Here is a 12,129-nt window from a genome sequence, read left to right as displayed (position 1 = left end):
ATCCTTCACCATAATAATGATGGTGGCTCTCACAAATGAAGGGGAGGACATTGGCTAGAGAGAGGGGCGGGATGATTTGCTCATGACACCGACTAGGCAAACAACTATAGCTCACGAGAGGAATAGTGAAAGAGTAAATCTACTACTCTCTCCATCACATAATATAAAAACGTTTTTCACACTTGTAGATATTTCCTCCGTAAATTAATATAAGAGCATTTAGATCATTTACTCTAGTGATCTAAACGCTCTTATATTAGTTGATAGAGGGAGTATTAAGCAGTGAGGGATGAGGTTAAAAAAAGAGTCAAAACCAGGTTTGACTGAGGAATACCGCTGTAATAGCATCTATAGCAAACCCTTTATAATGCCGAACCGTAAAACATGTTTACAGTTTGTGGGAAAACGGTTTTGCGAACCGGCGCGGGCGATGGCAGAGTGAGACCACGCAAAATGAACCCGTAAAAAAGATATTCGCAGAAGATGCTCTTTTTACGGGTCGGCTATGCGGGGTCTGCTCGGGCGCCGCCGCGTCGACCCGCAATCCAAAAAACCCCAACAAGCGAATTGGAGAGCGATTCCAACAAATGAGTCCAAATTCAAACAATAAAACATAGTTCACGCGCAAATAAAAGCATAGTTTTGTAAGACAAACGTAAAAGGACTTCATGCAAAAACGAGGACCACGTACGTCATCATCTTGGTCGCTATTCGTCCGTATCACCTCCATCGAGGTCATCGCCGCCCCCGAATCCATCGCCGACACTTGTTCCAACTACGACACCGAAATCATCGGCGACATTGGTTCCAATTCCCGATGAGAAAACATCACCGACACTGTAACACGCAAGCATCCTCCTCTTCAAGATGTCTCTCCGTGTCATATCATGCCATTATTTGCTGATGTCATCCATGTCATTGCGGTTCATAAACACCGCACTCCAAGCCTTGATCAAGATTTGATCTTACAAGATCGTGTAGTTCTTCGATTTCACGGTTTTTTTTGCTTCGCTTGCTGATATGCCCCCTCATCCACCTCCTCCACTTCATCTTCACCACCATGATCATCCATGCCACCCTCCATTTCATTGTAATCGAAACCAGCGATCGGGGCTTGATCGATGTCGACGACGTTGGTGTCCAACAAGTTCACGAACTCGGCATCGACATTGTTCGAACCACCGCTACATTGAGTGACATCAAGTCACGAGCTACCACAATGGCGAAAAGTGAAGCAAGAACAAGGGATCGAAGATGCATAACTTCCAGCCATTTCATCAAACACCTCGCCTGCGGTGGAAGCAGCGCCGTTGAAAGGCATCATTGGGGAACATCTCGCCGGGGCGGAGGGAGCGGACGAATGTGCCGGCCTTTTCTTAGGAACCTTCTTCCGCTTCACGCCCGAAACCTTGCTCATCTTCTCCGCCGACGGCCGGGCAGATCGCGCAGCGGCAACGGCGCCCGGGCGCGTGCCTTTCCGACGGGGCCAGCCGGATTGCTGCCCTACAATGTTGCCCTGCCTCTTACGGGCAGGCGCGTTGGTGCCTTGGGCGACGGTGGGTGCGATATGGCCCGCGATGAGATCCACCGGAGGGGATTGCACGTGTGCGACCTCACGTTGACGTGGGACGGCTGGGAGGCTTCTATAACGACGAAGAATGGCGAGGAAGATGGACCGGAGCGCGTGATGGCGGGGCAATGGCTGCTAAGGAGGGGGAGCGGGAAACGGCCGCGCGGAAATTTGCTTCGCGCCAAATCTCGTTGCGGATAGGAGGCGGGCTCGAGTCGCCCCGAATCTAAAGGCTGAGGGCGAACTTTTGCCGCGCCCAGCAAAAACTTTTACGAGGCGGACGCGTTTGCGGTGTCTTGCCGGACATCATTTTCCGTACCGACCCATATTTTGACGGTCATTTTACTGGTCGCTGCGTTATATGGTTCTAGAAAGTTTCGTCAGACGGTAGCTTAACCATTCATCATATACATGTCGGAGATACTTCTCTTGAGTAATAGTAATATCGATTGTTCCTTTACGAGAGCCAAGTGAACAAAGCCAATTACACACCGAGTGATTATACCGAGAGATGCTCTAAGAAAAAAGTCTACTCCGTTTTAGGAGTTGAAAGACAGAGGTTAATAACATGTTTTTAGGGTTTCGAAAAATTTGCTTTTAGGGACAAAACTCATACAGTACTTCACAATAAGATGAGGACGAAAAAAATGCGCTTTCGTCTTTCCACTGTAGCTCAGCCTATGGGCCCAGATTGGCGCATGTCCATCTGCAACTGCAAGAGCATCCATCCGATCTTCTCCCCCACTCGGGCAAACCCGGCGACGGCAACCATCTCGTCGCCGCTCTGATGCTAAGGCCGCCGCCGGCGCCACTGCTCCCTCCAGCTTCCCGCGCCTCCCTCCTTCCTCTCCACAAAGCCGCGAACCCCAACACCGAACCCACTCCCGCGGCCTCCACGACCGACAGAGCCACACCCATGGGCGTGGCCGCGTCCTGGCCGCGCGCGCTGGGTCAGCGCTTCAACCCGGGAGGCGTGGCCGCGGTGGTGGCCGTCGCGGCGTCCGAGCCGCGCCTAGCGCTGCCGCACGTGTCGGTGCAGGACATCCGGTGGCTGGACTGGGCGGAGCTCCGCCGCGCCGGGTTCCGTGGCGTGGTTTTCGACAAGGACAACACCCTCACCGCGCCCTACGCCCCCGAGCTCTGGCCGCTGCTGGCGACCTCGTTTGACCAGTGCCGCGCGGCCTTCCCCGGCGCCATCGCTGTCTACAGCAACTCCGCAGGTCTGGCCTGGTTGCGCTGCTCTTAGAAAACGTTGAATTTGGCGGAATTTTTGCCTGGTGATGGAATTGATGTGTTTAGCTGGGTGCAGGGTTGAAGCAGTATGATCCAGATGGGTCGGATGCCAGTACGATTGAGGCGACTATCGACGGGGTTCATGTGATTAGGCATGGTAAGTGCCCAGACACCTCATAGCTCTAGAATTATTCTCCTCCAAAAATATATGAATGGTGTATGCGCCTGGTCCTCTCGTTGGTGAGCATAGGCATGTAAATCGTTCTTCTTAGGGAAATGGGAGTTTGCAAACTATCAGAGTCTAATGCCATGTTTATGAAAATAAGATAATTAACCTGTCACCACATATATTTACAATGGTAACTTAGTTCAGAAATCTGAGTTACATATCATGATACCAAAGCACTAAAATTCTGTACTGCAAAGTTGCACTTAGATGCTTATTGAATCTGTTTCTATGTCATCTTTCTTTCTGAAATGTAATTTGACTATGCGAGGCAGAAGCTTTCTGTCGTTATTGGTACACATAAAAAATAATAGGGATAAAACGATTATACGTTTCCTCTATTGTTTGCAGATGCAAAGAAGCCTGCTGGAGCAGCTAAGGAAATAGAGAGTTATTTTGACTGCTCAGCTTCAGATCTTGTGCTGGTAGGAATGGCTATTATCAGTTCAGATTGTTCTTACTTATTATTATGTATTGTTTTTTTAATATTTTCCCCACCTTTTCCAGGTTGGTGATAGATACTTTACTGATGTTATCTATGGAAATAGGAATGGTTTTCTTACTGTATTTACAGAACCATTGAGTTTTGTTGGTGAATCTTACATTGTCAGAAAGGTAAGACCAATGCTCTATGTTTCTCATATGAAATTTAACAACATTAGCAACCTCGAAAATAAAGGAAATAAACAGTTCAGTTACAAAGATAACATCATAGGCCAAGCATGAGCGTTTATCTGTTACTTGCTAGTCTGTTGTTTTCTTGTGGACGATTTATTCTTATGTACTGAACGTCTGAACTACTGATTAAACCATTGAAAAACCTTTCGATTGTTGTGATACCCATTGCCAGTCAGTTACTAAATTGAATAATCTTCCGAGTTTTTTTCCCACAACTATGCTACTCACATTTAGCTATATTACTCATCAAAGTTTGTTTGCAATCAAGGGATGTGATGTGATAATCTTAAGAGATAATACCTCTGATCCAAAATGAAATTTCTGTTTGAATGTAACCAGTCAAATTTCGAGACCTTACTGCTTACAGTTTGAGCGTTTGAACATCTTCTATAAAGAAGCAATACTAACATCCAAACTATCAAACTGATATTACAAGATTTATCATGAAATGATTCGTAATAATTATTTATTTGTGAGGTCACATTTTTACACAGAACTGATGGTCTAAGAAACACTTTGATGTCTGTGTCATGCCCTAAAAGATTTTTAAAAAACTTGACCAATCAGGGACTAGCCCCTTGTCACATGTTGTGGGGCGTAAAGGTGAGGGGAAGGGTTTAGGATTGGAGCGAGGTTGTGATCGTGGCTCGTAGAGGGAAGAGGCCACCTCGTTTACCTATGGCTGTCTAGAGGGGATAGCGGAGGCTCCAGGCATGGGTAGCAGCAGATGAGAAATTGGGATTATTTTTGCTTCTCTTTATTGACCGACCAGTAGGGACTATATATAGCCCAGTTAGAACTTCATGGCTAAGAAAGGATATGAATACAAACTCCAACAGATTTGGAGATAGTGGGGAAAGCCCCCTTCTATGAAAATAACACTTTCGATATCAAATCCTCTTTCCTAACAGTCAGATAGCACAATCTCCTGCTGCATCAGCGTTGTGCTTCCTCCTACGCTGGTAAGCGAGACCCCACCTGGCACCCCTAGTGGCATATATTTTAAAGAAGAGGAAACATGAGCAGCCACCCTACGGAGGTATTGCCATGAATGCGGGTGGCGGCTAGCGAGCACAGCAACCTGCTTGAGCTAGCCACCTGACCAGACAGTCAGTCTCGACCTAAAAAAATTCCATTTTGGTTAGGAGGAAGTATATTTTGTGTTCGCGTAAGGCCGTAAGCCAAGTTACAAGGAAACCCAACATTGGATGTTCGACCAATGTGGTTTATTGTTGGAATTGCTAGTTCAACCATTGTTTGATACCTTTCTACTGAAAGTGATATGCTAACTTGATCTGGATGGTCATGCTTCTGTTAAGTGTATTTAGTTAGCTTCACATTCCTCGCGTGTTAAAACTCAGTAATTATCACATACAAGGAACATGTCATGTGCACCAAATTGATGTATCTATCGCTATGTTTTACTGTTAACATTTCATTTAGGACGCCCAGAAATGCCCGCCGAGTCATTGATGTCATGCATGTGTATGTGGATACACTGGTTAAATTTGTTTCCTTTTTATTTATTTGTATTTTTGACCGTCCGTTAGACTTAGCAGTATGACAACACCCCACTTGTTTCTCCGGCTAGTTCTTGTCACCCAGCTCTGCTTTTCTTACCTGTCAAAGCTCTCATGTTCTTCACATTTCTCTTCCATCATCTATGGCGCCAGCAGCAGCATGACATTCCAACACCAGGCCATGTAGCCCTGCTGACATCTGCTTTGTGAACGGATTTGTGCGGCTTCGGCAGATCCAACCAGCTAGGGGCCTAGTGACGCGATTGGGAGATCACTAATGGCCAGCTGTGACAGGCATAGTGGGTCCTTGAGGTCCATTGAGAAGGGGAGTTTATGTAGTGAGAGGGGAGCCCCGTAAGTGTCAGTGTGACGAGTGGGCGAACTGTGAGCAGTGATGAGGTCGGTGACTCGGTACTAAGTCATGGATGTTTCTGGAATGACCTAGATAACTGTGAACGCTGCTGTAGCCACGAATCAAAGCGAGGCAGTTGGATGGAGCCCAATGAGTGGTTGAGAATGCATGAATTCTGATGCTTGTATTCAAAATTTTAAAATTGGCACACTATAGTACTCCCTCCGTTCATTATTCTAAGACGTTCTATCTTTTTTCTGAATCGGATGTATATAGACGCATTTTAGTGTGTTTGTGCACTCATTTCAGTCCGCATGTAGTCCATATTGAAATATCCAAAACATGTTATAATAGCGAATTTTTTGAACACATCTTATAATAGTGAATGGAGGGAGTAGTATAGAAATGATGCCTATCTTGTATAGGCCCATATGTCTAGAGTAATGCCCAGCCTATGTAGTCTTCTATATCTTTCTTGTCTCACAATGCAGAAAATGGATTGGTTTCTTTCTCTCTCAACAGCTTCAACCATATGGCTTGTTTGTGCTTGCTTTTCGTAGATATTTTGCATAGTCTCAAGTTGGTTCTGACTTTGTGTTGCTTCCTCAGGTTAGAAAATTGGAAGCATACATTGTCAATTATTGGTACAAGAAAGGACACAGACCAATAAAGCACCCTTTGCTACCTGATGCGAGAACAATTGTGAAGTTTGATCCGTGTGAAGACCCAGTCTCAGCACAGTGATATATGCTGTTACTCCAACTGATACTCGTCTGAAGAATTCATTGGATTCTTTTATCTGAACCTCAGTCAGTGTAGAAAATTTCCGTATCTTATTAAGCTGAATATAGAAGGGAATATGATGTGTGTGTTTGAAAAAAAACTCAATATCGTTTGTGTTCAGTGGCTTGTGTTTGGGTCAAGGCCGTGATGCCTATTGCTGGTGACGACCAACAGAAGTGCATTTATTTTGCTGATCTGCTGTGCTTGAACAGCACGGCTGCTGCTATGCACGCTCCAACAGCGTAGGAGTCAGTTCTGGAGCTGCCGGCTGATACGATCATTGTAAGGCTGTAATGCTTGAAACTGCATACTATGTCACAGTCAGCTTAGAGTCTCGAACAGCGCAGGGCATGAAATTTCCAGGTATCTAAGTATGTAAATTTCATGATTTTTACATGTAAAAGTTTCACATGGCACCTTGAACCCCTAAACACCCATGGTTTTACATAAGCTTATTTGACAAGCTCTGCTACAGATCCAAGCCCGCATAAGCCTGTTATTGCGATGCTGAGTGACTACATGTACTACTCCCTCCGTCCCGAAATACTTGTCCTAGAAATGAATGTATCTAGACTTATTTTAGTTATAGATACAACCATTTTATTCATTTCTAAGACAAGTATTTCCGGACGGAAGGAGTACTACTTTTGGTCTTCTTGTTTTCTTCCACTGATATACAAAGTACATACACAACTTCATTTCTTTGCTCAACAGCCGCACAGAAATGTTTACAGAGATGACTTGGGTTTAACCGATGAAGAGCTTCTCCCATAAGAGTATACACCTAGTCCGCGCTTCTTTCCAAGTCGTCCGGCATCGACATATTGGACAAGAAGAGGGCAAGGGCTGTATTTGTTATCTCCTAGTCCGTTGTGGAGCACCCTGAGTACTGAAAGGCAAACATCTAAGCCTATGAAGTCAGCAAGCTGCAGAGGGCCCATTGGATGATTCGTGCCGAGCTTCATCCCTGTATCGATGTCATCTTTGGTTGCCACCCCCGTGTAAAGTGTCCAAAATGCTTCATTAATCATCGGCATTAGGATGCGGTTCACAATGAAGCCGGGGTAATCTTGTGAACATATAACGGTCTTCCCAATTCTGCAGAGACCAAAATCATTAGACAATTTCAAGGTTAAAGGGCAAATCAGTCTTAAGCCAGTTTGGCTGAACCAATTATAGTTTAGTCTGAGATCTGCGCGAATACATCCATGTATGTGGCACAATTTTTAAGTGGTTAAGTAGGTAGCATGGTGATTCTCCAAATGGGATCTTTCAAAGGTAGAGTCCAATGAAAATGCTAGGTTACCAGGTAAAGACTGAGTTGGAACCTAAAATGCACCTCAACTCCAGAGTAAAGCAAGTTTGTTGTGTTCTTAACGAATCCGTTAACAATAGGAAGTGGTATGTTTGTGTTTACAGAATGCTAGTTTTGGTTAGCACTTATATCTAAAAAACAACCAGTTACATTCCACTTCAGAGTTCCTAAAATAATGCTTAGTGAGCTTAGGAAGTGCAATAGGATGCTTCCACTTACCTTTCAGAAAAAGATTTAACTTGAGAGAAAACCTCTTCTGATGTATCAGCTCCTCGTATTATTTCAACCAACTTCATTATAGGAGGAGGGTTGAAAAAGTGCATGCCTATCACCTGGAAATCTCCTTTAACATCTTATTATCATGGAAAGAAGCTCCAAAAAAAAGAAGACATGAAAAACAAGATGATTGATGATAAAATTTAAAAAATACTGGAGTGCCTTGACTCTTGAGTATATTCTACAACGAAATTACACAACATGGAAGTATTTTTCATTTAGAGACGTCTTCTGAAGTTATAGAGTGTGCAATCTAATTTAACCGTGCATAAATTTTAGCATGCATAACAGAGGCAATTTAGTCGCCGGCATAACAAATGGGGTCACTATAATTCACAAACTGCCGCCCCACTTGCAATCGATAAGGTCTGCATCACTATCCGATGTAAAATTCTGGACAAGCAAGCAAGTGGTGTAGATAAAAGCGACTGCTGAGATAGGCCTGATTGATTGGTGGTCACCTGAGAGGGGCGGCTGGTAGCTGAGGCGAGCCGGGTTATCGAAATGGAGCTGGTGTTGGACGCAAGAATGGCAGAAGGTTTGGTGATCCTGTCCAGCTCCACGAACAGCTTCTTCTTGATATCTTCGGACTCCACGATGGCCTCGATCACAAGATCCACGCCCCGCAGCTCCTCCACATGGGAGACGCACTTTATCCGCTTGACGGAATCATCGCACGCAGCCTGTGTCCAGGCGAGACCAGAAATGTCAACGAACAGCGTCACCTCAGCCCTAATTTGCGAGGTGGGGGAGGGGAGGGGATCGGGGTCCTAACCTGGGAGAGCTGGCCCTTGGAGACGAGGCGGCTGAGGGAGGAGGAGATGGAGGCGACGGCGCGGGAGAGGGCGGCCGGGTCGGAGTCGAGGAGGAAGACGCCGCAGCCGGCGGCGGCGGCGAGCTGGGCGATGCCCGAGCCCATCTGCCCCGCGCCGATCACACCCACCGCCGCGATCTCCCTAGCCGCCGGCGGCGCTTGCGTCCCCATGCTTGGTTCCTTCGGAGTTTGTTGGGGTTATCTCTCTGCCTACTGTGCCGTGTTCACTGCACCTGCTACGCTTCAGCCACTGGGCGTATTCTCTGGCGTGGTGGTGGTGGGGCCGATACTGTCCGTCTTACCCAAACATACGTCCGATTTATTTGAATTTTGTTTATTTGGATCGGAAAACTTTGTTCATTTGAATTGGAAAACTTTTGAAGGTATTTGTTTCGATGAGTGGTAATAAATGGAAACTGATTACACATTGTAACAATACTGGAATGGACAAACCTCATTCTGTTTGGTTCTGACCTTAAAGGAAACATATCTGCACGATGAGCTTGATGGAGGATGAATTTGGTGGTCGTGATGCTCCTCCTCGGCGGAGATGGACATTGCTTCTCCTCGGTGGCGGCTTCGACGGTCCATCCTCGGCGGCGGCGGCGGCGACTTCAACTGTCCATCCTCGTCGGCGTCGGTCGCGGCTTCAATTGTCCGTCCTCGTCGGCTGGCATGGTAAGGAGGTGTTGGTGCTGCACCAGGAGAAGGGATTCGTTAGGAGCCGGAGGGGATCGGCAAGGCGGAGACGCTGGATGAAGTAGGAGGGGCAGGGGCGACGCTGGACGGCGGATGGGTTCGTGGGGGATGAGGAGGCGATCTCGTGGGGGAAGGTAACGCTTCGTTACCGGGGGGAGGTGGGTGGTAGCGACCGAGACTTGGCTGGAACCGTTTATAGAGGAAGATGACTACTGTGCATCCATTCCAAACGCGTGGAACGGTAATTGTTAACGATGTAAACAGGTGCCGGTGCGAATTGGTCGAAACAAACACCTCCTTTGTCCGATCGCTTGGCATCCAATCGAACGGTCGCATCGCCATTTTGCCCGGTTTACCATAAAAACATTGGCTACACATTTAAAATCATACGAATAAACTTAATTAAACAGTATGATAATATTTGAACCATTTAAACAACTTTAAACAAGTCTCGGTCGTACATTTAACTTAACTTAAAATTGAACAAACATAAAAAAATGACAGTCGGGGGTCCAATGCTAGCCCATGATCGTCGGTGGCAAGGTGAAGGACAGAAGGTGGCCGGAGCTTGGGTTTGATGAGTGTGCCGGATTTCTAGGAAGCACACGTCGTCGGGAGTGGACGTGTGGACTCGCCGGTCCACGACTTCCACATTAAAAAGGACGTCGACCGCTCGACCGGGTGGCTGCCAAGCGAGGCCACTCGCACGTGCGTAGTAAATGCGGGCGGCGGGTGGTAGGTGGACGGCTGTCCTGCGGGCTGAAGGCGGACCATAGCGGGCGTGTGGGCGTCCGTTTGGACGTAAACTGGACACAAATCTGCGTCGGAAATGGGACAGGTCGGACGCCAAACAAATAAAATTTGGGGATGTGGTCGCACATTGGTTCGTATCTATGTCCGTTTGGGCCAAACGAACACATCAGACCATATGGGGTCACACATTGGAGTTAGCCTTAGGACATGGCCAATTTATAGCCTTAGGGTGATGCCTCCTATGCCATGTAGGATCGGATATAGGTTCGGATGGCGTAGTGGGATCCTCAGCAGGAGGTGAGTGCGTGGGAAGGAAAAGTATGGTCTAATGTAAAAAGCTAAAAAGTTGGAGTGAAATGTAAAGATGCATGTATACCATAGTCTTTATTTTCCTTTCCTTAATAAGGCCCACAACTGGTAGCTTGTATTGGAGGAAAAATAAATGATTGTAGATGTCTGGAGCTATTTTTTATCATGGAGTATATATATATATATATATATATATATGTATATATATATATATATATATCATTGTACATGTCCTTAGAGCAACTTTAACCCATAGAGCACCTACTTTTTTTCATGGAACCCATTTATCTATCTTTCTATACATACTAATAAGGGCATGTGCTATTGGGCAAGAGCGATTTTCCCCCTCTCCTGGGTGGCTCCAGAGGGCCAAAATCCTAGCCGTCATCGTGAATCCCCCTCCATTATCACCTGATCGCTGCCGTCGAAGGTGTTAGCGGTGTCCGAGCATCACAGGCGATGGGGGTGGTCGGCGTGCCTCTCTCGCGCGGGGGAGTGGCGCCAAGGGCGACGCAAGGGGGTCTTCTCTAGGCGATGGCGCACTACGAGGAGCATCGGGAGCGACATCGAGTGGCCGGGAGCCGACTGACGGTGTTATGTATTAGGGAATGCTCATCACTTCGGCCTTCTCTTCATGGGCCACGCCGAGGACCCACCGATGGTTGAAGAATAGGCCATGTTCCCATGGACCCCGACCTGCTCAAGATGAATCTTCCAAAGACTTGGTGCATAATCCAAGGCACATTTGAATGATCGGCATGTTATCCCTAGATGTAGCTTACATACTTGTAACCCTAGATACCCCCGGTGCCTATATAAGCCGAGGGATCTAGACCGTAGAGGGAGAGTCAATTCATTCATATGATCTCGAGGTAAATCATCATATACTTTTAGCCGAGATCTGCCGGTTTTAGCACCGACATTGATGGCCCATGTAGGTCCCGCTGTGTGGTCACAAAGGCTTGATGGCTCGACTTAGGATCAATGATGACGGTCGTTGTGGGAATACCTTCATCCCCGACCAGCTTTTCTCCTTCGGCACGATCGTGCTTTACCACTATAAGAAATATGGCAATTTGCGACCATCAATATTGGTCAACTAATGGTCATTGTTTTCAATTTGTGACCAAAATAGTTGGTCAAAAGCTGATCGTCTTTAATGAAATTTGATGACTTTTTTTATGCAATGGTCATAGAACGTAACAACAAATATCAAATGTCGTAGATCTTACGACCAATTGTTTTGGTCACTCGTAGCCTGCCCAAACCATGTCAGATCCAACGTGGCAAGCTCACATGGCAAATTTGTGATCAAATGAATTGGTCGTAGAATAGAATCAACCCAGTCTAGTGTAGCCATCTATATGGGCCGAGCCCAATAATTCAACCCATTTAATATTTTATTTTTATTTTTATTTTGCTTAGCTACATGGGCCTGGCCCAATAATTTGACCTTTTATATTCTGGGATGCAGACTTTTAAATACCATATTTTCTTTTTACAGCCAACTCTTTTTTTGGGTCCCACCCTTTTTAGTCTAATTCTTGTTTGGGCCTTGCCCTTTTTAGTCTAATTCTTGTTTGGGCCTCGGCATTTTTTAC

At 46.3% G+C, this 12,129-nt stretch overlaps 2 protein-coding genes across 2 annotated transcripts; one reads left to right on the top strand and one right to left on the bottom strand.

The window, feature by feature from the left end:
- The first annotated feature begins 2,232 nt into the window (after positions 1–2,232).
- LOC123444610 (phosphatidylglycerophosphate phosphatase 1, chloroplastic/mitochondrial) lies at positions 2,233–6,793 on the top strand. The gene is made up of 5 exons (XM_045121390.1): positions 2,233–2,790; positions 2,880–2,960; positions 3,381–3,454; positions 3,537–3,644; positions 6,189–6,793. Exons 1-5 carry the CDS (start codon positions 2,358–2,360, stop codon positions 6,321–6,323), a joined length of 831 nt encoding a protein of 276 aa, XP_044977325.1. The 5' UTR covers positions 2,233–2,357; the 3' UTR covers positions 6,324–6,793.
- Positions 6,719–9,050, bottom strand: LOC123444609 (3-hydroxybutyryl-CoA dehydrogenase). Its single transcript, XM_045121389.1, has 4 exons — positions 8,729–9,050; positions 8,415–8,636; positions 7,897–8,009; positions 6,719–7,460 (listed from the first exon to the last, which is right to left on the bottom strand). Exons 1-4 carry the CDS (start codon positions 8,936–8,938, stop codon positions 7,091–7,093), a joined length of 915 nt encoding a protein of 304 aa, XP_044977324.1. The 5' UTR covers positions 8,939–9,050; the 3' UTR covers positions 6,719–7,090.
- Positions 9,051–12,129: the final 3,079 nt, after the last annotated feature.

This window comes from Hordeum vulgare, chromosome 3H (genome assembly GCF_904849725.1).
Source record: "Hordeum vulgare subsp. vulgare chromosome 3H, MorexV3_pseudomolecules_assembly, whole genome shotgun sequence".
Taxonomy (NCBI): Eukaryota; Viridiplantae; Streptophyta; class Magnoliopsida; order Poales; family Poaceae; genus Hordeum; species Hordeum vulgare.
Note: the sequence above shows the minus strand (reverse complement) of the source record. Positions and strands in the feature narration are given on the sequence as shown.

Bases quoted from the DNA above. Each gene is read 5' to 3' on its own strand.
- LOC123444610 (XM_045121390.1), top strand. From the start codon at position 2,358: ATGCTAAGGCCGCCGCCGGCGCCACTGCTCCCTCCAGCTTCCCGCGCC. The intron at 3,455-3,536 runs GTAGGAATGGCT...CACCTTTTCCAG, and splicing joins CAGCTTCAGATCTTGTGCTG to GTTGGTGATAGATACTTTAC. The intron at 3,645-6,188 runs GTAAGACCAATG...TTGCTTCCTCAG, and splicing joins AATCTTACATTGTCAGAAAG to GTTAGAAAATTGGAAGCATA.
- LOC123444609 (XM_045121389.1), bottom strand. From the start codon at position 8,938: ATGGGGACGCAAGCGCCGCCGGCGGCTAGGGAGATCGCGGCGGTGGGT. The intron at 8,010-8,414 runs GTGACCACCAAT...GGAGATTTCCAG, and splicing joins CTACCAGCCGCCCCTCTCAG to GTGATAGGCATGCACTTTTT. The intron at 7,461-7,896 runs GTAAGTGGAAGC...TGGTCTCTGCAG, and splicing joins GTTAAATCTTTTTCTGAAAG to AATTGGGAAGACCGTTATAT.